Source organism: Adiantum capillus-veneris, chromosome 5, assembly GCF_014529385.1.
Source record: "Adiantum capillus-veneris isolate H3 chromosome 5, ASM1452938v2, whole genome shotgun sequence".
Classification (NCBI taxonomy): domain Eukaryota; kingdom Viridiplantae; phylum Streptophyta; class Polypodiopsida; order Polypodiales; family Pteridaceae; genus Adiantum; species Adiantum capillus-veneris.
Window position 1 is genome coordinate 151,776,704 of NC_140935.1, and position 24,819 is coordinate 151,801,522.

At 43.3% G+C, this 24,819-nt stretch overlaps 2 protein-coding genes across 2 annotated transcripts in view; one reads left to right on the top strand and one right to left on the bottom strand.

Moving 5' to 3' along the window:
- ARP7 (actin-related protein 7) overlaps positions 1-4,289 on the top strand; it is a 65,909-nt gene extending 61,620 nt beyond the window's left edge. The window contains exons 5-8 of the mRNA XM_086511805.1: positions 2,922-3,108; positions 3,184-3,254; positions 3,582-3,741; positions 3,825-4,289. Coding sequence (XP_086367931.1) covers positions 2,922-3,108; positions 3,184-3,254; positions 3,582-3,734 — 411 coding nt within the window. The 3' untranslated portion in view covers positions 3,735-3,741; positions 3,825-4,289. The remainder of the gene's footprint in view (positions 1-2,921; positions 3,109-3,183; positions 3,255-3,581; positions 3,742-3,824) is intronic.
- A 5,032-nt stretch (positions 4,290-9,321) lies between these two features.
- The window catches only part of LOC147458300 (ubiquitin-fold modifier-conjugating enzyme), a 57,152-nt gene continuing 41,654 nt past the window's right edge, over positions 9,322-24,819 (bottom strand). Inside the window, exons 2-4 of the mRNA XM_086512969.1 lie at positions 10,190-10,402; positions 10,019-10,080; positions 9,322-9,930 (exon numbers count right to left, since the gene is read on the bottom strand). Of these exons, the coding sequence (XP_086369095.1) occupies positions 9,792-9,930; positions 10,019-10,080; positions 10,190-10,402 (414 nt within the window). The 3' untranslated portion in view covers positions 9,322-9,791. The remainder of the gene's footprint in view (positions 9,931-10,018; positions 10,081-10,189; positions 10,403-24,819) is intronic.

Below are 24,819 nucleotides of genomic sequence, written 5' to 3' on the forward strand. Positions count from 1 at the left end.
ATCCAAAGACTGGCCCTCAGCATTGGCAATGGAATTTTACCAATGGCACTGGAATATAAGTCATTCAAAATTGCTTGCACTAATGGGAGATAGTGCTCCCGCTCCCAATGAGACTGCTGATCATGCACATAAGACTTCAAAACATCGAAAGCCAATTGATTGTAGATCTGAGTTTGACCATCGGATTGTGGGTGAAATGCGGATAAAAAAATTCAACTTGGTGCCAAAGTTCTCAAAAAGTGCTTTTCAAAAATTCTACGTGAACTTTACATCCCTATTTGACACAATCGACTTTGGCAAACCACAAAGGGGATACCAATGCTTAATGAACAGACGTGCTACATCTTGTGTTGTCATTGTGACCTTACAAGGAATCAACATGCAAAACTTGCTGAAACGATCAACGTTGGTTAGACATTGAGTGCTCCTTGAGTGTGAACGAGGTGGAAGATTAGTCACAAAATCCGTGGACATGTCCTGAAAGAGCCCTTCGGAAATAGGCAACGGTAGCAAGAGGCCTTGCTGCTTACCTCGAGGAGCTTTTACTTTTTGAAAATGGAACACTGTGTGACATACTTGAACACATCTTTTTGCATTTTAGGCCAAAAAAAGAATCTTTCTACCTTTTCTAAAGTAGTATTCATACCTCTGTGTCCACCCGTGAGTGCACCCTGCGCATCGTGCAATATGGCTTGCTTAAGAGGAAGTTATACACACAGACGGTGGCAAAAATACAAGAGACCCTCACAAATGAGATAGTTGGTTGCTAGGCCCTTGGGAAGCAAGAGCTTGCAACCATTGCTTACCAAACTCGGAATCTGCATACTTGTTCTTCATGCTGTCAAAAGAAAATCCTTGAATAGAGACGACTGAACTTGTCTCTAGAGCCAAAATCTGTCCTTTGCGACTTAACGTATCTGCAACTGGGTTAGCTTTATTAGGTATGTTGTTACCGATATACACTTACATGTGTCCTTGTGTGGGCACCAAGTGTTGTTACACACGGTGTCCTTGTTGAGCCTCTAAGTGGTGTGTTGTCCTTGTTTAATAGGTAGTGGAGGAAGGTATAAGGGAAGATAGCCCTTAGGTTGAGATTTATACCTTGAAACCTATGGTTTAGAGCTTCCATGGAAAAACTCAAGCATGTCCTGTAGTTGATTCTGATGGTTCCATAACTTGAGACCATTGGTTTAGATCCTCCATGGAAAATACTCAAGCGTGTTCTATTGTTGGGTTTGATGCAGGGGGAAACTAATCCAGTCCTCTATTATCAGAGCATGGACTGGCTATGTCCGGAAAAGTTGGCTGTGACAATATTCTGCCGATGTGTTTTGTGAAGCTTGTACATGTGAAATCTGTAGCAACAATGTAAACTCATAAAACATAGAAGTCTATGAGGGAAATCCCTCTAGGGACTGAAAGCTGGTATGAGTTTGAGAGATGAATGATTGCAACAGTCTATCTCTGGTTGACTACTCCAATCTTGACATCTGGAGGAGTCTGATATGACATGTTGCAGACCAGGGTGTGATGGCTAGTTGATGCATGCTCCATGTGTTATAGCTATTCCATCTGAGGCGTCTGGACAAGTTTGATGTAAAGGTCAGGCCAGGATCATAATGGTCTCGTACGGTCCCGTACGTTTTGTACACGTACGAAGATTTTTGGGTTTAAACTTTACTCTTAAAGAAACCTGCATACATATTACAATTTACAATACTACAATGTAAAGAGTTCAAGACTCAAGAGAATGAGCATTACATAAACCAAAATGATAAGTAGAGAGTCAAGATGATAGAAAAAAGTGGGGGGACCAAGGGGTTTCAAAGTACTCAAAAAGTGGCACACCACAATAGAGAGATTAAAGACTAAAGAAACAAGTCTAAGAGCTTCTAGTCACTAGTGCTCTCATCATCTTCCTCATCTTCCTCTTGTGAGCTATGCTCATCAACATCATCCTCTTCCTCATAAGAGTCAAAGGATGAAGGCTCATAATCTCCATCACTAATGAGATTGCCTTTATCATCATACTCTGGTTGTCTAGGCTGCATAATGATATGCCTATGATTAGGAACATCCTCCATAGTGATGGCCACCACACTAGAGCCGCTTCCGGAGCCTTGCCACACATAGGTCCTAGGAGCCTCCATGGGTGTTGTTGATGATCTGCCTCTACCACCACCATGGGAAGTGGAAGCCCTTGCACCTCTACCTCTTGTAGTTGTAGCCGATGTAACTCCATGGATGACGACCTTCTTGCGTGATCGTGCGAGAAACCCGGCATGAGAGAGGGAGAGCATGAGAGAAGTGGCATCAAATGTCTTTTGTCATTATGTCACATGGGCTTCATGTCACAAGAAGGGGGAGCATCCAAAGCTCAAGGGGCCCCAACACACAGAATCCAATATGCCTAAACTGCTTGAATTTGCGCCCCAAAAATGCCCCAAAAGGTGTGCTCAACGGTCCCTAGTCAACAGTCAAAAGCTGCCAGCGGCTAGAAACAGTTGCATAAAAACTGATTGTACGGAACGTATAGAATGGGACGGGTCCAGCCGAACGGAACGAAACGTTCTGTACGTCGTACGAGAACTACCCTGGCCAGGATGATAGTCGTATTTCAACTACTTATTTAGAAAAAGTTTGTAGTTTTCAAGCAAGACCTTTCTCTGTTGTGTAGCAAGCTTATGTTGAGGACACACAGTTATTTATTAGAAAAAGGAGAAGGAGAGAAGGGGGAGGGGGGTGCTATATTGTAGTAGTTGCTGTTTCTCATCTAGCTGCTCTCCGACTGCACTTGATTCTCCCCCTTACAATTGGATAAGTTGAATCAATTGTGGCATGATATCCATGTGATCCAACCTTTCTTTTAAGGCATCTGCAACTTGGATGGCTCGATAACTTGACTATCCTAATAACAACAGGTTATTGAAGTTGGGAGAGAGAGATATACAGTTGGTGAGGCCTTTTTCCAGCCATCTTTGCTGAATGTGGAGGAGCTCAGTATTGTGGAGTCCACTTTTCGCTGTGTATCATCCTGTGTGCCTTCTGAAAATCAACGACAGCTGCTTGAAAACATAGTGGTATGTGGAGGCACAGCCACAATGCCAGGTACATTATTACACACGTCACTTTGTTTTCTTCAGTTTGGAGACTGCAAAATAGTTACACAACAATCACTTGCAGGTTTTGATGCTCGCTTTCAAAAGGAAGCAAACCTTCTGGCAACGCCTTCAGTCCGGCCTTCACTGGTCAAGGTAGGTGCTGCTTTTTCCAGATCTCGTGCAAGATTGTAGCAGGTTGCTGAATAGCCAGAGGACACACACATGCATGACGTTTTGTCTCACAGGCTGAATTTGGCCTCTAGAAGACATTAGTAAAGCTACTTTTCTTTCTTTCTCTAGTGTTCATTAGTCTCTATTTATTTGTATGTATATGTATGTATGTATAAATATGTATGTGTGTATATGTATATGTGTGTATAGATGTATTTTGGGAATTTCCACAAAATACAGGGGTATTTTGGTGATTTTCCCTGTAATTTGATTCTTGCCTTTCTTACATCTGTATCTTGCTCAATGCAGCCTCCTGAATACATGCCGGAGAACACTCTTCGCTATTCTGCATGGATGGGAGGTGCAATTCTGGCAAAAGTGGTATTTCCTCAGAACCAGCACATTACAAAATCTGATTATGATGAGTTGGGCCCAAGCATTGTCCATAAGAAGTGCTATTGATAGAAAGGCGAGTTTAGTGCTTTCATCAGCAGAAATCTTTTGCCTTGAATTCTTAAAAACAATTCTCATCTCTTTTTTTTGCTTTTACAGAGATATCGTAACAGACTGTGCATACTGAGATGCACCCTTGAGTGTAGCTTCCTGTGGTTGTGATCTGCAGTGTATACTTAAGGGTGGGGATAGTTTTTATGTTGGACCCTCCGGTGATTTGGAGATAGTTGGCATTCTGGCAACATGATTCTCATCTTCGAACTATTCCAAGTAAAGCTTTTATTTGACACTTGTATTGGCACCCTCACCAACTCAAGAAGATTGTCACACACGGGGACCATGACAGACTTTAATGGTCTCCACTGTACATTACAAATGTTAATGCCGTGGCAGCTCTAATCTATTGACATGACTTGAAGTCAGCAACATTCTCTTAGTTGTAGCTTTCTCGAGGAAGGTTACCTGTCATTATGCTTCTGTCTTTGTAGCTGTCCTTATGGTTTTGGTCCACAGTTACAGGTTTTTTATGTAGTTTTCTTGACACAATCAATCCTTTTGTCTCTCGTCTGCACTCGCCAATTCTGCCTGCTTAAAATGCTTCTCCATTACCATGTTTGGATTGATTTAAGGTAATTGTTCAGAGGTATGAGTTGTAATGATGGGCTGCACATATTCAGCATTTAAGAGAGTAATAATAGCAGAGAGGGTGTCCGAGCATGGGGACAGGTTGGATTCTGGAGAAGATTCTCTACGCTTGATCATATATTCATACTTAGAGCTATTGTTGAGGAGGGTTGAGCACATGAATGTTGTATCTATTGCTAGTTTGTGAATTCTTGCAAAGCTCTTGGTACAGTACCTAGAGCGATGCATAGATTATATGGTTAGGATGTTTCTAGTGAGATTACATGGGATACCTTGGCATTTTGTGAGATGGTGACAGATAGAGTGTGTGTGCTAAAGTTCTATTAGAGATAGTTCACTCCATCATTGAATGAAGCAAACGTGTCTGCTCTCTCCTACGCTCTGGTATGTATATTGATAAGGCATTGAATGATGTTGATAGACAGGGAGTAGAGTTGCTCAATCGGATACCCGTGTTTCTTTTAAGGATGATATTGCTTATGCACTACACTACAACACACTAGGTGAGGCCATCAGCACCGATATCTACATATGGTCAACAAGTGGTTGAGTACAAACATATCTCGGAGTCGTCAAAACCCTTGCACTAGGCTTTGGCTGTCTGATACATTGGTGACATCCACATTATTGTATGGGGTGTAAATTTGGGGACCTAGTTTAGACCACCATCATGCTTGGTTTGGTTGGATGTATGAAGGATAGCGAGCTATGGGGAGACTGCTAGCCATTGTGATCTCTAGGGTGTTCAGATGTAAGGCTACATTGCCACATGAGGTCGTTAGAACAGAATTGGGAGCTTCACTAGCTGTGGTTGAGGCACTTACTGGATGAGTATCTTACATACATGACTTTTGAGAGATTATAGGCCAGGGTTGTGCTAGATCGGCATAGCTAGCCATGGGGGGAGACTCTAGACGTCAGTATGCAGAGATGTCAGCTTTGTATGGTTGTACTCACCCTTCTAGTACTCCTTGAAGCGTAATAAGGGGAAGAAGGCTTGGTTGGCGGACCTGGCCCAGACCATTGGCACTGACAGTAGGGTTTGCTCGGGGGATGCCCCTATTGGGGATGGTAGGCCAATGCAACCTATGTGGTGCTACACATTACTACTTGTGTTCACATGTTTATACATTAACAGGATTATCAGACATCTCATGCAAATTGATACAAAGAAGACATGGGCGAATCCTTCTCAGGAATTGAAGAAGATAATGGCGCTTTACGAAAAGAATGTTCTTCAGATTATAGAGGGTGGATTGACATTACTGCCTTCAATGTCTCATTGGACAGCTTTGTAACTCCTCCCATCTTCTGCGAATAGACAGGTAGGTAGACTCTGGTACCTAAAGAGCTGCGGATATTCCAACTATACAATTTAGATCCAAAGGCAGAGGAGCATTACATGTGCTGGTGCCTAGTATAGTGAGATTCGGGAACGATTTCATTCTCTCTGTTGAGAGGGCGTGGGTGTCCATTGAGGGTGATGAAACATTAATTAGAGCTGCCTTGGGCTTTTCTTGATAAAGTTATGCACTAAAGGATGCCCTATTAGGTAGTTGAACAAGCTCTAGCATAGGACTCATTTTCAGGCAGGTGACACATTTCTTCTAGATTAGCAACCCTCAACAAAACCCTAGGACATATCACTTTTCAGTACATGGGACTCTCCTTGATAGAGTTAACACAGATTAGTAGATATCGATGCCATTGACCCTCTCATAGGTCAAGTGAATATTTACCATCACAGCATCCAAGCCATTACTGAAATGCATGGAACAGCTACCACGAGATTCTTTATAGAGGAGGAGATTGATGCCATGATGCTGGTTGGAGCGGCTCATGGGAGAGTTTCAATGTGATTGTACTTCCAATGGCACCTACTGGGAATATCGGGCTTTGGGAGATATGCTATACACTTATTTCTTTACATGCCCTATGGTTGGCTTGTTTGTTTGAAATTTTTAGTATTTGTTACTTTAGTGTTTGGTATCGGACAGTTGATTCACATGATGATGGTGTAATGTTTTGGAGGCCGATGATGGCACCACCTTTACACACACACACACACACATGAAATGTTCTCCTATAATGTGCACTCCAAAAATCTATGTGTGGAAAGACTCCTCTTTTGCACGGTGAATATTGTTCAATGTGAAAGAAAATTGTTATAGAGGGAGAAATAGCCTTTGTGGACAAATTTGTGGTGTCTAGGCATTGGCGGTGTGCCTCCTTGCAAATTACATAATCAAAGCAAGATTGACACGCAAGCACTCTTGGTATCACCTGGCTTGGGAAAATGATTTTATGGAGCAGGTTTTGCATCCTTTTCACCCCTTTATGCAAAGGTGAAGCCCGTATTTGAGAAGGAAAAATTTTGGCATAAATTTGAACTTTTCAACTAAAATTTGAGCCAGTCGGTTCAACTTGAGACGATGGAAGAGGCCAAAAGCAGGCATGTAGGGTCGCCAATATGTGCACACAATTGGCACTACTCATTTTGGCATTCTTATAGACTTCGTAATAACATGAGACATAAGACAATCATGGTAAGGAGCTAGTGGAAAGGGCACTGTAACTACTTATTTGCAATATCAAAAATTCAAACTATGCATTGCCAATATTGCACATACTAACAATCCTTGTTTTCTATTTATGACACATCAATGATGAGAATTCACATGATGGACTAACTTTCTGAAGGGGTTTTTGAAACTTGCGTGTCCTAACTCTAACCATTCTCTTCTTGTTCTTTTCCTTCAAAAAGTTTTCAATCTACATTAAAGGTATCAAATCCACTCGCTCTCATTAAGAGTGATTTAAACTCCATTGCGTCGCTCGCTAAAAGTGGATGTAGGTTTCAACTTCTTCTAGAAGCAAAGTGAAGGTCATGAAGGTATGTTAAAACATGAATCCTCCCAAAAAAAATGTGTCCAATTTACATTTCTACCCTTGGGAATTTCCAAAACTCTAGATCTAAGCAAAGGGAGAAGAAATAAAATGCTCCTTGTAAAGTTTGGAAAAAAATAAAAACATGCTTTAAAAATTGAAATTTTCATTTATGCACGACCTTTCATACTTCTGTCCTACAACTTAATTTAACAAGCATACTTGTTTTCGCTTGCATTGCCTTGGATCTTTGCTTCTTGGGTAAATCACTCGAAGAAGACTGTTGTATACCATTGTTAAAAAAGCACAAGACCCAACGATCATGGGAGATGATGAGGTGTATCTCATGCAAGATGGAATGGTGCCTTGGCTAAAGCAAGTGTATTAAACTACTTTATGGGCTCTTTGGCCTTTTGGAAGGCATACTTCTCTTGACTGTAAATTTTAACACTAGTTTGATACCAAAACTTGCATCTAACAATATATTTAAGAAAATCCTCGTGATATGCTTAAATATGTTAGCTAGAGGGTCTTTAAAAAATATAACCTTCATTTTAGAAGCTATCATGATCAAGAAATATACTCATTAAGTGGACCCTTGTAAGATTGCAATTGATGCTTTAAAGAAATCGACTTTATAAGCTCAATTTAGATTAAACGCTACTTGCATCTGACGATATATTTAAGAAGATCCTCTTGATATGCTTAAATATGTTAGCTAGAGGGTCTTTAAAAAATATAACCTTCATTTTAGAAGCTATCATGATCAAGAAACATACTCATTAAGTGGACCCTTGTAAAATTGCAATTGATGCTTTAAAGAAATCGACTTTATAAGCTCTTTTTTTTTTTTGAGAAGACTTTGTATAACATAGTTTTTTCCAATTGTGCTATAAATAATAACAAGTTTAATGTACAAAAAAAGTTACTCAAATGGAAAGTTCTATGTGTTTGATAGTCATTTCAAGCATATCGTTGTATACAAAGAAAAATATGTTTTTAATGTATTTTGCTTAACCTATCCATTGATGACTCAAGGAAGTCCTATAATAAGCAACAAATAATGGATCATCTCAAATATTCAAAATTGTGCATACGAAAATTTGATATTTTAATTCTAAAGACATAAGCATTAAAAACCTTAAGTTCAAACTTTCCATGTAGATCAACTAAATGTATGAAAGTCATGGTATGGACACAATTAGGACACCTAAAACCTTGGTCTCGATGTTATTGTGAAGAAATTAAGATTTTCAAGTTTTTACATAATAAAAAGTTCAAGATAGGATTCAAGCAACAAGATTTAACCGAGTTAGGGAGGCAAAATAAACATAGTTTCTTGGTTTCCACATATAATATGAAGTCATTTATAATTGTCAAATTGCACTAGAATGTCTCCGATTCCATGAGAGGACCTTTGAAAGGCCAAAATTTTGCTATTAGTCAATACATGCTCAAGTATGAAATTATGTCCAACTTACAAGTGACTTGAAAACTATTCCTTGAAGGTAGATTCCATTGTTTTGTAACACTACTATTAACACTTGGCTTTTACAAATATTAAAAAAGGTAATCTCTACAAAAAGAGAGATGAATTTTTAAAACTTTTTTGGCAAAACAACTTGAAATTTTACTAAAATTTACGACTTAAAACTCACCACAATTCTCTCCGTGGGCCTTGTATTTTGACATGGAAAAAAATCCAATGTTTTTTTTACCTCATAACCTACCTATGGTAAAAGCAAGGTGTAAAAAACTTCATTTGAGTTTGACAAATAAATTGCCAAAACTTGGTAGGAAAACAAGACACTTTAATGTCTGAGGACACTTTAGTGTTCAATTACAAGACTAGTGTTAAGAACCTCTTGATACCTCAGAATTTTGGTCAAACTGAACTAATCAAAGTCAAAGAAACCTCTAGGGCACCAAAGCGGCATGGTGAAAGAACACACAATCCGAATTGAAAACACCCAAATGAGACCAAAATCTGACTTGAGCCATGATTTCGTCTACAAACTGAAATAATAAAAGCCAAGGAAACCTCTCGGGCACCAAAGCGGCATGGTGAAAGAACACACAATCTGACTTGAGCCATTAGCGAGCCAATGGAAGCGCACATCAAATAGAAGGCTGCCTACGTGACAATGTTGATATGTGGGATGGCAAGATGCACCTGTTGAGAGCACCCCCCCCATGGCAATGTTGATATGCCGGATGGATAGTACCCCTTCTACAACAAGAAAGTTTTTATTTTAGGCAGCTTCCAGCTGCCGTCAAAATACGGTTGTTAAAAGACATATCTTCCTGAGAAGCTTATACATCTTAGTTACACCCATGCAGGAAAGGAATGTGTCCGAGACCATGCGGATTTATGAATCAGGACAACTAAGTTTTACAATCAGACGTGTGCCAGCCTATGGCTTATCTGCATCTTGAGTTGTAGGTAAAATTGCCAGTGAGCCATGGCGTATACAAGGTCAGTCAAAACTCTGTCTGCCGACTTATACAGACATTGATCAAATAATTACGATGACATCATGATTTTGAGACTTCGGATGCTTGAGCTACATCATCTCTGTGTTGAATCATGCCTGTATCAACCAGGTGAGGAACCTCTGCTGCTAACCATGGTCCAAGGCCTAGACACAAGGCATGGGCGATCCCAAACCTGGGACTGTCAAGCAACTCAGGACATGGTTATTACTCAGCTACGTTGGAAAGAGGAAAAGAGCTCACAATTCTAAAATAAGTGGTTACCATACCAGTTCTTTGCCCACAACGGTTTAAAATGAATGGTCAAGCATATTTTGCCACCCCTGTACATCTACAGAGACAATGGTATAAATATGAGTGTGAGCGTAAGTGGGAGTGTGCGTGCATGTCCGTGCGTGTGGGTGTGCATGTGTGTGTAATAACAGAGAGCTTCCACCAACCTTGGCAGTCTTCCCGTCTAACTCTGGCAATTCCAGTTCAGGTGCTGTTACTGGATATGTCACTGGAATTTCAAATTGCAGATCGAATTCATATTTTAACAGGTTGTGAATATACCAGCATTTTCCTTTCCATTTTGTGCCGTCTGCATTTGCAGATATCCTAAACCAGTCATTGTCATTTGCCTTGTTCATCTCCATGTATTTGATCAAAGCCTTCAAGCAAAACACAACTCTCTCTCTCTCTCTCTCTCTCTCTCTCTCTCTCTCTCTCTCGGTTTATACAGAGGCGATCTGGGATCGTCTATGCACAGTTGCTCCAGGCCTCTCAGTAGAGGAGTGCACTACTTTATTGACTGAGACACTACATGATGCAGCATCAGAGGCATACCCACACACTCAACCGGATCGGAGGCGACATTCTGGGAGCATGCCCCAGAATAGTTGGTATGATGAGGAGTGCAGAGAGATGAGAGCCCAGCTTCAGAGGGATCTTCATTTAGGAGTCATCACCTACAGACAGTCGCGGATTGCTTTCCGGCGCCTTGTGCGAAAGAAGAAACGAGCTTACCTGGCCCAGATGGAGCGAGACTTGTATCAGTTGTTCTTGAGTAGAGACTCAGGCGAGGCATGGCGACTCTTCCATGAGCACTCCCCTCCCCCAGTGATTACTTCTCCTGATGTGTGGGGCCAGTATGCGACATCGTTATATACGGTTCCTGGGCAGGATCCCCTTCCAGATCCTACAGAGCCATGTCCACCTACGAGCACCTTCTTTACCACTGAGATGGTAAAGAGAGCCATTGACAGGATGAGGACCAGGAGGGCTTACGATCATGACGGTCTAGTAGCGGAGCACTTTATACATGCTAGGGATATGCTGATGGAGGTTCTTGCAGTGTTGTTCAATCGTGCCATGTGTGAGGGATTACCTGAGACTTGGAGGTTGTCTACTATTGTGCCTATATTCAAGGCAGGTGATCCTACAGAGCCTGGAAATTACCGCACTATTATGGTTGGACACACACTGGCACGATTGTATGCATCCATTATTGAGCAGCAGTTGAGTAACTGGGCAGAGGGTGAGGGTGTACGGGCAAAGGGACAGGCAGGTTTCAGGAGGGGTTTCTCCACTCTTGACCATATTCTGACACTCAGAGCTATCATTGAGGAGGGCAGGTCACATGGGAGACGGATTTATTGTAGCTTTGTGGATTTCCGCAAAGCATTTGACATGGTACCGAGAGCTCGACTGATGCGCAGACTGCAGGAGATGGGGGTGCCCACAGTGTTGATTTGGGGGATTATGGCTTTATACAGATCAGTGATGGGACATGTACGCACCCCAGAGGGGATATCTGACTTAGTTCACTCCACTATCGGGGTGAAACAGGGTTGCCCATTGTCTCCTACTCTATTTGGTATGTATGTTGATGAGGTGTCTGATTACATTGACAGAGAGGGTGATAGAGGTGCCCAGCTGGCAGGGACGTGGATCCCATTGTTGTTATATGCTGATGATATTGTCTTGATCTCTGACTCACCAGAGGGTATGCAGCGACAGTTGGATGCATTACACAGTTTTGCAGAGGATAGTGGATTGTCTGTAAACCTTGGTAAAACCAAGGTCATGGTGTTTAACACCACACCGCAGTGGATCAGGAGATCGGCACCGACCTTCACGTATGGTCAAGAGATTGTGGAGTATACAGATGCATACACTTACCTTGGGATAGTCTTCACTGGGCCGAGGTTTTCTTTGGGGAGAGCAGCAAAGACTAGACTGACCAGAGCTTATGCGGCCTTGGGAGGCTTGGAGAGGATGTGTTCGCAGGTTCAGTTCCAGGAACCTCGGACAAAGTTATGGCTCTTTGATACTTTAGTAGCCTCAGCTATGATGTATGGGGTACAGGTATGGGGACCTTCTGTAGGCCAGGATGGTTGGAGAGGTATGGAGAGGCACTTGGTATCTATGATCTCCCGATTGATTAGAGCCAAGGCCTCCGTACCTCACGCGATCATTCGAGCAGAGCTAGCTGCCCCCCCCATGGAGATTGAGGCGCTTACCAGATCAGTGTCCTTTGTGCACAGCCTATGGGATACTACTAGAGACAGATATGCTAGATTGGCCCTTGAGTCTTCCAGACAGTTAGCTCTACAGGGGGACACTTCATGCTGGTATGCACAGATGACTTCATGGTTTCAGACGCATGGCTTCACCATGGACATGTTGCCCCCTTTCCAGTATTCTCTTCAGGCACCCTCGCTGTCTCTTACACGGGTGGAGATCACTAGACTCATTCGTCAGGACCTGATCCAGCTCGACACCAGGAGGACATGGATAGAGCCGCCTCAGGAGTTGAGCACAAAGATGGCTTTCTATAGAGAGCATCTTCTCCACCTCACAGGAGATGGGTTTGTGATTCGACCCAGCTACATGGACACACATATGTCTCATGGTTTGCGTTGTGCCATTGGTCAGATACGCACATCCTCACATCAGCTCGAGATTGAGACCGGTAGATTCAGAGGGATACCAGCAGACAGCAGGATATGCCGATTATGCCAGAGAGAGAGTTGCACTACATATGTCATTGCACAGTGTTCTATGAGATACGGGGGCGTTTCCACTGCTTATTCAGAGAGGGTTTTGGTCCTCTATCTAGGGTCATGAGTTATGAGGATCAGAGATGTCTTGGACTATATCTACTTGAGTTACACAGGTATAGAGACACTTTACTGGGGAGAGCTAGAGAGAGGCAGTCCCAGAGACACATTACAGATTTCTTTTCACTAGATATGGGACAGCCAGAGGAGCAGCCACCACTGCAGAGCTCGTCCCACACTCATTCGACCACTACTGGCACTCTCATCGACCGAGCATTGGAGCTACAGAGATACAGACGACCGCGACTGAGGAGAGGAGCTACACAGCATCGACGGAGACTACAACAGAAGATTCGAGCCATACTCTCTCGACATCCAGAGTGCAGATGAGGATGGATCCTCACCATTTCTTCCATCTTTGTTTCACACACTGTTACATCCAGTTTACCGGGTACCTATTGTATCAGCTGCTACACCCACGTAGTTTTAGATTGTAGTAGTAGTAGTAGTATTTTGTTCCACTTCTAGTTCTTTTGTACCCAGACATGGTATTAGATTCACTATTTTGTAGCTGATTGGTCTCATAGGTCATTTTGGCCTTTTGAAGACGTTAATATAACATTTCATTTCATTTCATTTCTCATAGGTCACTTTGGCCTTTTGAAGACGTTAATATAACATTTCATTTCTCTCTAAAAGTGGGGCTTTTAGCCCTTTGCATTTCATAAAATCAACCACAGGTCCATATACAAGAAAAACCCTGAAGGATATACAATGAGATCATGGAGGAAAATCCCAAAACAAACCACAGGATACATCTAGGGATAAAGATACTCTAATTAGGTAGTAAAATGTAGCTATTTGGCTTGTGATAAGCCTATGCAAATCTGGCCAAAGCTCTGTCCACCTCAAGTCATGTAGCGAAAACCACAATATCCAGTGCTATGTATCTGACTTGTACAAAGCATCCACTGTAAAAACCTCCTGTAGTAGCTCACAAAGCCAAGCCAATGAAACCCCTAGGCTGTGCCTCCGAAATCATCCGCATCCACTCTTAACATTTCCAGATGATGTACCCAAAAAAGGATGCAGATCTAGGCACAGAGGTGCCCGGTCATCATCCACCACAAAAGCCAAGGGAAGGTACCAGATGCACATCTCTTCGACTCTGCTGGTGATGCAAAACCTGTTGAATAGTCAAATTCTTATGCAAAATGAGGAGACTCACTCTCATGCTCGCTCTCAATAGTGCCTACTGTAAGAGGTACCTGTGACTGAATCTCCAAGGGATCCAAAACCTGTTGAACTGGCCTATCTTATCTTTGTGTCTGATCAACACCATGCTTCTGCTGAATAGAACCCATCTGCCTCAACATGTTTGGCAATCAAAACCTCATACCACATATGCAGAAAGATCAATCTATCTCCGAACGCGAGAGGAATACGGCTGACAGCCCAGGAGGCAAGCTCCAGTGATGAGAAACAACAATGAAAGTACCTCTTCCAAGTAAGATGACGTCCTTCATTGTGCCTTCATCCAAAGCAGCTAGACTGCACTTGAGCCATTCCCGGATGTTGACTCAAGCGTAGGAGCATCCGACCAGGCGCGATTACAAGCATGATCCAATGTTTTTTATAGGCATTGGCTATGATAATGGCCACATGACACATTTTTGGACACCCTTGAGGTGTATGTAGCTAGCTTATCCCTTTTATGCACATTGCCATCACTGAACATGTATGAATGATTGGATGATCACTCGCCGTGCTTTTTTGCAAACTTTAACAAGCTGGGGCCTCCCTTTTTCTGCTATTTTCATGGGCAAAAAGTTGATGCTATTTTCATTTGAGCTATTTTCTTATATTCCCATTTATTTGACATGGGTTATTGAGATGCTATTTTCAAAAAGTTGATGCAAAAAGTATAAAGGGTATATTCTCATTCCAGATCGGAGCTCTTAATATTCTGGCGTAGTAAAATTAGCCATCACACCCAGACGACCTGATCTCCAACAAGTGTCTTGATGCACTAAAATTATATACCAAGCAATCTCATCCAATTAAAAATATTCAATGGTTGGCACATCACAATGCAACACAAATGCTCACGTATGTATATGTTACAAGACATGAAAACATATAACCACCGATATACACTCCCCTCGCAAATAAACATCTTCGTCCGAGCAATGAGCTGTTCAACAACTCCCTCATCACTCCTCCCGCAAATAACATAAAAAGGTCCGAGCCATGAGATATAGAGGCTGTTTATAACCATAACGCCCCCTAGACCGTAGCCGACTGTCACGTGACACATCCAACCCTATGTGTTCGTGGACAAGCTACAACATGACCAGGGTTCAGTCAGTCAAGTCAGTCTAGAATAGGAAGTGATCTAGCACTTTTGTGAGTCTGTTCGCAGACCGTGCATGACCAATCACTTAGTGTAGATGCATATCCACTAGTTGCACACAGCATGATCATAAGCATTCCCATCAGAATCCATCAGGATCCTTCAGAGGAATTTTCCAGTGCATTTAGCCTATTTTCCCTATTTTTGACATTTTTCACTTATTATTTTAAGTGACTTTTGTTGGAAAGTAGGTAGGGCAAATTGAGTAAGTTTGTATATAAGCAAACCTAGACTAGCACTAATTGGCAGAAGAGGCAGCAGAAGCACCTTGCTCAACAGGTAACTTCTCAGCAAAACCCCCCCTCGGCAGGAGACTTAACGTTTTCAGCCAAGGATAGCCAGCGTTTTTCTCCATTGCAGATCAGCCCCAGTGTTTTGCATTGCAGACCAACCCGGCGACAACAAGACACAGCAGAAGCCTAGCGTTTTTGCAGAAGCACAGAATTCAGCCCTAGCGTTTTTTATTTGTAGACCAACCTTAGCGTTTTGCAAATTACCGCAACGGAACCTCAAGCACCATCAGCGTTTTCAGTTTTCAGCCTTTAGACATCGCAGAAGAACCCCTGAACCTCGCAAACCTCACCTTCCTGCAGCAGTTCCTCGCCGCACGGTCAGTTTCCGCAAGGTTTATAGTTTCAGCCCGGAAAACGCAGATTCTCAGCGCGTCGTCTTCGTATCATTGCCATCGACATCGTCACCGACATAAGAGTCAGAATTCAGCAGGTAGAAGATTTGCAGATTTCAGCCCTTACAGTTTCCAGATTCCAGCCCGTCTTGTCGTCGTCCTCATCGTCGTCGACATCGTCGGCAAGTCCAAGCATTGTAGAGATTTGTGCAATCATAAGTAGACGGGGCCTTCGGAGGAGGGTTTTACAACGTCTCTGGTGTCGTAATCTCTTTTCTCTCTATCTCTCAGTCTCATGTACTTCCATTCACAGTGTCCATTCACTTTGTTTGTATCCATTGCACTTTCTCATAAAGGAATGGAAGGCTCTCCCTTCCGTAAGTAAAAAGGAAACCTTGAGCACAGTTCGGAGCACTCATCTTGAGCAAAGTTCAGACATTCATTCCGTTGCGCCTTACATTGGTATCAGAGCTTTGGCAGTGTTCTGTATCACTCAAGGAAAGAACCACATAATTTTTTTTGCTTGTTGAGGTCGCACGAACCCAAGTTCGCTTGGGCGTGTCGATTCCTAATCGTGTTTTGAAGAGTGACAAGAATCCCAAGAAAGAAGGGCTTGTCGAGCCTCCCCTTGTGCCTCTTTTCACTCATTGAGAGCGGACCGTGCACTTAGCGGCCGGCCAATCGACGTGAGGTGGGAAAAAGCAACCTTGGTGTGAACGCAAGGCCGCCAAGGGGTGCGCCCGCGGAAAAGAGCAGAACTCGGATGAAGAGAAGATCCTTCTCTAACATAGATTGCAAGCGAAAGAAGAACCTCAAGAACTTAAGACCCTCAAGACCCGCAAGAACCCCAAGAACCAAGACCCCCAAGAACCCAAGTTCCTTGTGAACTTAAGAACCCAAGACCACAAGAACCCAAGACTTCAGTGGATGGTCATCACTCGAAGCGGAATGGATACTTCGCTTGGAGGTGATGAGCATGAGAGAGACGAAGAAGAATTTTCCCCACCAGGAGGTTTTTCTGACCCTCCCCCTTCCCCATCTACGTCAAGGATTGCACTAACTCCTATGGAGGCTTTCGACAAGATGGTGATGGACATGAAGTTAGAACGTGAAGCAAGACACGCAGAAAGAAAAGCAGAAATGGATCACAGACACGCAGAAAGCAAAGCAGAAAGAGAAGCAGAAAGAAAGGCAGCCAAGGCAAGACAAGAATAGAGCGATCGACACATGCAAGAGTTCTTGCGACTCTTTTCTCAAGTGCAAGCATAGATGCAAGAGATTCAGGAGACGAAAACTCTCTCAGTCTCTTCTTCTCCCAAGCATGGCACACAGGATTTGCATGATTATGAGAAGCATGATGATTTGAATGATAATGATACGCATGATGATTTGAACGACACTGACAAGCATGATGATTTGCATGATCAAGATGTGATTTCTCACAAGGATGATGAGTTGCATGAAGACGATGTGATTGTTCACAAGAAGGATGATGTGTTAGTTGATACTTTCTCTAGTGAAGCTAACCTCATTGCAAAGACGATTAATCACGAAGGATCGATCTTGGCTCTCGAGTCGAGGTCCAAAGAACCCCCTCAAGAAGAAGCGATCTTGGCTCTCGAACCTAGGTCCAAAGAACCCTTACAAGAAGTATTATGTGTTCGCATGATTCGTCAGCACGCATGGTTCGAGTGTTTTATTCGTGATCGTTTCCTGTATTTTAATCAGCGTCTTTATGTGATCCCTTTTCCTAGGCATGACATATTGTACGTTGAGCACATTCCACTCATGAATGAGCACGAATGTATGCGGATTTCTCATGAAAAGCTGAAAAGTATGCATTCAAGGAAGTCGCATTTCATGTCTCTTCCTTGGCATGACACATTTGTAGAACGAGCACATGAAAGTATGAGCACCAAGCATGGGCATTTCCGTTGTGAATTGCCACAGTTGATTGATTTAGATCAAAAGAGAAAGATTCGATCTCATTGTTTGCGTGTGTGTGGTGAACGGTTTGACACTCCGTCTATTTGTTCATCTACATTGCATGCACAGTCTTTGAGGAAGACACGATTTCTTCCACTCACTTTACATGGAATAGGTATGTTCATGGTTTTGTGTTGGAAATGGTTTCAGGAATTTTCAGCCATGGAGATTCTTGAAGAAGAAAGAAGTATGACTCTCGACAAAGTTGAAGCATTGAAGGAGCCACACAAGACTTTGTGTCGCTTTCGGCGCGGCCCAAAGAAGCAAGCGATGCGCCATACAGTTCGGTACCAGTACCTCACTTTGAAAAGGAGGGGATGTCACGTGACACATCCAACCCAGTCACTTAGTGTAGATGCATATCCTCTGGTTGCACACAACATGATCATAAGCATTCCCATCAGAATCCATCAGAATCCTTCAAGGGAATTTTCCAGTGTATTTAGCCTATTATCCCTATTTTTGACATTTTTCACTTATTATTTTTAAGCGACTTTTGTTGGAAAGTAGGTAGGGCAAATTGAGTAAGTTTGTATATAAGCAAACCTAGACTAGCACTAATTGGCAGAAGAGGCAGCAAGAGCACCTTGCTCAATAGGTAACCGCAAGACCCCCCCTCGGCAGGAGACTTAGCGTTTTCAGCCAAGGATAGCCAACGTTTTTCTCCATTGCAGATCAGCCCCAGCGTTTTGCATTGCAGACCAACCCGGCGACAGCAAGACACAGCAAAAGCCTAGCCTTTTTGCAGAAGCACAGAATTCAGCCCTAGCGTTTTTTATTTGCAGATTAACCTCAGCGTTTTGCAGATTACCGCGACGGAACCTCAAGCACCATCAGCGTTTTCAGTGTTCAGCCTTTAGACATCGCAGAAGAACCCCCGAACCTCGCAGATCTCACCTTCCCGCAGCAATTCCTCGCCGCACGGTCAGTTTCCGCAAGGTTTACAGTTTCAGCCAGGAAAACACAGATTTCAGCATCTGCGTTTTCAGCGCATCATCGTCGCATCGTTGCCATCGACATCGTCACCGACATAGAGTCAGAATTCAGCACGTAGAAGATTTGCAGATTTCAGCCGTTAGAGTTTCCAGATTCCAACCCGTCTCGTTGTTGTCCTCATCGTCGTCGGCAAGTCGAAGTGTCACCAGCCAGTGGTAATTCCATTTTTGTTTATTTTCTCTTTTTTTGGGGAATTTCGTTTGTTTTACCTTTTGGAAACATCCCTCTGGAAATCTAACTGCCTTGCATTGCATAGCCAGTGTGGAACTGTTCAGAGAGAGTCCAGGCTTGAGGGCTAAAGAGCACTAAGGTTGGACAAGGACTATGGTTAGCCAAAGTGGGGTCATTGGCTAGCCAAAGCGGAATCCTTTGCTACATAGGCTACATTTCAGTTCTGGGTGTGGCTGCAGTGTACAAAGAGGGTTAGATGACCCAGAAGAATGTAATGACAGAAACTCCTAAATTTTAGGGACTGCTATTTTTGGACGGCAAAATGTCTTCGCATCATTATGTGACGTTCGACATGGGGATCATTTTGTTACTCTGTGGCCAAGTCAACAGAGGCTGCAGGTGAGATATTTTTAGACCCGAGGGTCTAAAGCGGAAAAATGCACAAATGAGTGACACTTGGCACTCTGAGGCCAGTTTACTACTTAAAGAGAAGGCAAAAACGTGATTTCCAGCAGTGAGCTCGTTTTTGAGTGCTGTCAGAGGTGGGAGAGCTTCAATGGAGTGCTAGCTTACCCTCTATGTACAGTGAGGTGCAGGATGTCATGACCTGCACACCTCTCACTGCTCTCTCTCTCCCCTATTCTTTATAAATATGCCCCTCTAGTGGGCTCATCACATTGACCAAGGTACAGTTGTGTGGGTTCATGCGCGATTGCCGAGGCAAGAGCCTCTTGCACAGGTACTGGATTAGCTAGCGGCTAATCCCCCGCAGGTATAGGTCATTCGGAGAGGTTTCATGTGCGAAATCTCGTCCGATTCAAAGGGCAAGTAGCCCTACAGGTGCGGGAGCTCGAGGACTTGCTATGGATGCAACTGGCACGCGAAGCCTGCTGTGTATTTTTGCAGGTTTAGGGTTTCGGCCCTAAACGGACCCTAATACCCCCAGGAGGTTCGGGGACGCAAGGGGACCGCTGTACAGGTGTTCTGGCGCATTTTCAAGGCAGAAAATAGAGAATTCTGCGTGCTGCAGATTCTCGCCAGGTTTTGCAAAGTGTCCGTATGCGTCGGGAAAGTCATCTAATGCGTGGGGATATTGACTGTGAAGGGTCCTAGAAAAGTTATGCTGCCGAAATCGGGCCAGAACAAAAGAAATTCAGCCCAGATTGTGCGGGGCAGCTTGTAGGGAACCACAGCTTTTATTCCCTCTTTTAAAGAATAAAGAAATACCGAAAGGGGCGCCTATTTAGGGGCCAATCTGGTGTCGGACTCGCATACAAATGCATTCTAGCATCTGTATCCCATTCCCCTCTCTTGTGTCATTATAGCACAGGTAGAATAGACGACTAATAATGGGTGAAAGCTAAATCAAGGTTTGAAGTAAAGTCTACCGCCCTTCTTGAAGTTAACAAGCCGGTTACATGGTTCCATCAACGGAATTAAATCACTTTTTCTCAAAAAGTGAGCCTTGGTCAGTTTGGGTTAAACACACACAGAGAGTTTGGGATGACCTGGAAAACACAGAGAGTTTGAAAGTAGATCGAGTGGATTTACAGGTGAGAAAGGCTACGAGAGTCTTTCTTTGAGGCTACGAGAGTCTTTCTTTGGATACAAGTGAGAAAGGCTACGAGTCTTTCTTTGGATACAGGATGGATGGCAACAAGGAAGAGGGTTCCTCTTCAGAGGATAGACAGCCTATTCCAACTGCACATGAAATTGGCGAGAGTTCAGGCCAAGCAGAGAAAGCTTTGCAGGTTGTTACTGCTGTGACCATGTTCAAGCAATTGATCGAGAATCCAAGATTTATGGAGTTCATACAATCTTCATCAATAGCACATCAAGTTCAAGGCAGTTTTGGCATGCCAGGAACAGTGTTTAGGGGTATGCAAGGCATGGTGCCCAACCCCATGTATGCAAACATTGGTTTGCACCCAGGATTTTAGGGCACACAAGGTCAGTTTGGGGTGTCACAAGGCAACTTGGGTATGGCTGGTTTTTCAATCCCATCAGTGAATATGACACCTGGACATCAACATGTTACTGGCCAGGGAGTACAGATGGCTCCCACAGGTGTACCCATTATCCATCGACGGGATTAAATCACTTTTTCCTCAAAAAGTGAGCCTTAGTCAGTTTGGGTTAAACACACACAGAGAGTTTGAAAGTAGATCGAGTGGATTTACAGGTGAGAAAGGCTACGAGAGTTTTTCTTTGGATACAGGATGGATGGCAACAAGAAAGAGGGTTCCTCTTCAGAGGATAGACAGCCTATTCCAACTGCACATGAAATTGGTGAGAGTTCAGGCCAAGCAGAGAAAGCTTTGCAGGTTGTTACTGCTGTGACCATGTTCAAGCAATTGATCGAGAATCCAAGATTTTTGGAGTTCATACAATCTTCATCAATAGCACATCAAGTTCAAGGCAATTTTGGCATGCCAGGAACAGTGTTTAGGGGTATGCAAGGCATGGTGCCCAACCCCATGTATGCAAACATTGGTTTGCACCCAGGATTTCAAGGCACACAAGGTCAGTTTGGGGTGTCACAAGGCAACTTGGGTATGGCTGGTTTTTCAATCCCATCAGTGAATATGACACCTGGACATCAACATGTTACTGGCCAGGGAGTACAGATGGCTCCCACAGGTGTACCCATTATGCAAACTGTCTCTTTTGACAATTTGGAGTCAATGGATAAGCTAAAGCCATACAAAGAAGATGATCAGTAAGTCCATTGACACATTCAATGGCTTTGATGAGAGGACAAAGGTTTTCTCTTTCCTCGAACAGTTTGACAAAGCAATTGTTGGAAGGAGCATTTAAAGTCAGGAAAGCTGCCACTTTTCTGGAAAAAAAATTTGCAAGTCAGTGGTGGAATACACTGTTGTTACAAGGACAGACTCCTTCCACTTGGAATGATTTCATACAAGTACCGAATTAGCTAAAGGCTAATTCAAAACAGGTACAGGATGATATAACAAGATTTCTTGCGAAAAAAATCTCGTGTAAATCAAAGGGCAAGTAGTCCTACTGATGCAGATCAAAGGCTACGAATTGGTGCGATTGACACGCAAAACAAAGCCCGAAAGAAGAAAATACAGCTTGCTGTATTTTTCTGCAGATTTAGGGTTTTGACCCTATTTGATGCCTTTTTGTCCCAAGAGCTTCGGGGAAGCTAGAGGATAGTAATACAAGTGATCTGGAGCATTTTAGGAGCTAAAAACAGAGAATTCAGCGTGCTGAATTTCCAGGACAGGTTTGCAAAAGTGCTCTATTATGCATGGATAATCACTTGGATATGTGGATTTTTGGTTGTGAAGGTTTCTACTACACTTATGCTGCCAAAATTGGGTCAAAAAGAGAATTCTCAGCCCAATAAAAGTGACAGCATAAGGGTAGATCACAGGTTAATCTCCAAAGATCAAGATGAAGAGCAGAGAAAGATTGTTTTCGATGCTCAGTATGCAAATCAGTGATATTGCATAAAGGCTGAAATTGCCAGAGAGTTGGAAAATTCACAATGTGTTTCACGTAAGTCTTCTCAGACCCTATGTGGGTGATGTGCCAGAAGATATGCCAGCTGAAGATCAGCCGGAAGTCGAGGAACTTGACGAGATCTTGGTCTCGGAACAGATTTTGGCACATAAAGAAAGAAAAGAAAAGGCAAGGTTGCAGGGCGCTGTTTGGTAAAGTTCAAAAGCTATTCACCTCTGGATATCAAGTGGATGGAAAAAAGTGAGCTTGTAGAGTCACTAAAAGTATGGGAACTTAAAACCTTGGTTTGCAACCTACCTTGACTCCTTGAGATTCAGAGCTACATGGATTGTCAGTGTGAAAATGGCTTCTGAAAGAAATGATGTACATGTTACTTACAGTGAGCTCAAATGAAGTGCATGTTACATGAATGTTAGAGCTGTACAGATTGTCAGTTTGGCAATTGCTCTTATGGAATGTCCAAAAGTTTGTTTAGTGCTATAGAAGTGAGTATTTCTTGTCAGTTGTCAAGGGTACAACAATTATTTCTATTGAAGAGTACATGTGTAACTGCATTCTTGAATTGTCGGTTTGGGTATGCTCGAAAGGTTACTGGATCCAACGTGTACTAAAAGACAATGACAAAATGTGACACTTCCATTTTGTCATTGGAAAGTTATGGACTCAAAGCAATGGCAGAGTATGATGCTTCCACTATGTCATTGGGATAGGGTTCACACGTAGGCAATACATGTGTCAATGAGGTGTTGACAATGAGCATGTATGTGTCGTGCATGTGTCGACACGTGTTGAATACACCCAAGTGTTGACTGTAAGCATATACAACATAGGTGCAAACGAGGACGTTTGAGATTTCAAGAGGGGGGTATGTCACCAGCCAGTGGCAATTCCATTTTTGTTTATTTTCTCTTTTTTTGGGGAATTTCGTTTGTTTTACCTTTTGGAAACATCCCTCTGGAAATCTAACTGCCCTGCATTGCATAGCCAGTGTGGAACTGTTCAGAGAGAGTCCAGGCTTGAGGGCTAAAGAGCACTAAGGTTGGACAAGGACTATGGTTAGCCAAAGTGGGATCATTGGCCAGCCAAAGCGGAATCCTTTGCTACATAGGCTACATTTTAGTTCTGGGTGTGGCTGCAGTGTACAAAGAGGGTCAGATGACCTAGAAGAATGTAATGGCAGAAACTCCTAAATTTTAGGGACTGCTATTTTTGGACGGAAAAATGTCTTCGCGTCATTACGTGCAGTTTGACATGGGGATCATTTTGTTACTCTGTGGCCAAGTCAACAGAGGCTGCAGGTGAGATATTTTTAGACCCGAGCGTCTAAAGCAGGAAAATGCACAAATGAGTGACACTTGGCACTCTGAGGCCAGTTTGCTACTTGAAGAGAAGGCAAAAACGTGATTTTCAGCAGTGAGCTCGTTTTTTAGTGCTGTCAGAGGTGGGAGAGCTTCAATGGAGTGCTGGCTTACCCTCTATGTACAGTGAGGTGCAGGATGTCATGACCTCCACACCTCTCACTGCTCTCTCTCTCCCCTATTCTTTATGGTTATGCCCCTCTAGTGGGCTCATCACATTGACCAAGGTACAGTTGTGTGGGTTCATGCGCGATTGCCGAGGCAAGAGCCTCTTGCACGGGTACTGGATTAGCTAGCGGCTAATCCCCCGCAGGTACAGGTGATTCGGAGAGGTTTCACGTGCGAAATCTCGTCTGATTCAAAGGGCAAGTAGCCCTACAGGTGCGGGAGCTCGAGGACTTACTATGGATGCGACCGGCACGCAAAACCGAGCCCAAAACAGTGAATTACAGCCTGCTGTGTATTTTTGCAGGTTTAGGGTTTCGGCCCTAAACGGACCCTAATACCCCCAAGAGGTTCGGGGACGCAAGGGGACCGCTGTACAGGTGATCTGGCGCATTTTCAGGGCAGAAAACAGAGAATTCAGCGTGCTGCAGATTCTCGCCAGGTTTTGCAAAGTGTCCGTATGCGTCGGGAAAGTCATCTAATGCGTGGGGATACTGACTGTGAAGGGTCCTAGTACAGTTATGCTGCCAAAATCGGGCCAAAACAGAAGAAATTCAGCCAAGATTGTACGGGGCAGCTTGTAGGGAACCACAGCTTTTATTCCCTCTTTTAAAGAATAAAGAAATACCGAAAGGGGCGCCTATTTAGGGGCTAATCTGGTGTCTGACTCGCATACAGATGCATTCTAGCATTTGTATCCCATTCCCCTCTCTTGTGTCATTATAGCATAGGTAGAATAGACGACTAATAATGGGTGAAAGCTAAATCAAGGTTTGAAGTAAAGTCTACCGTCCTTTTTGAAGTTAACAGGCCGGTTACACCA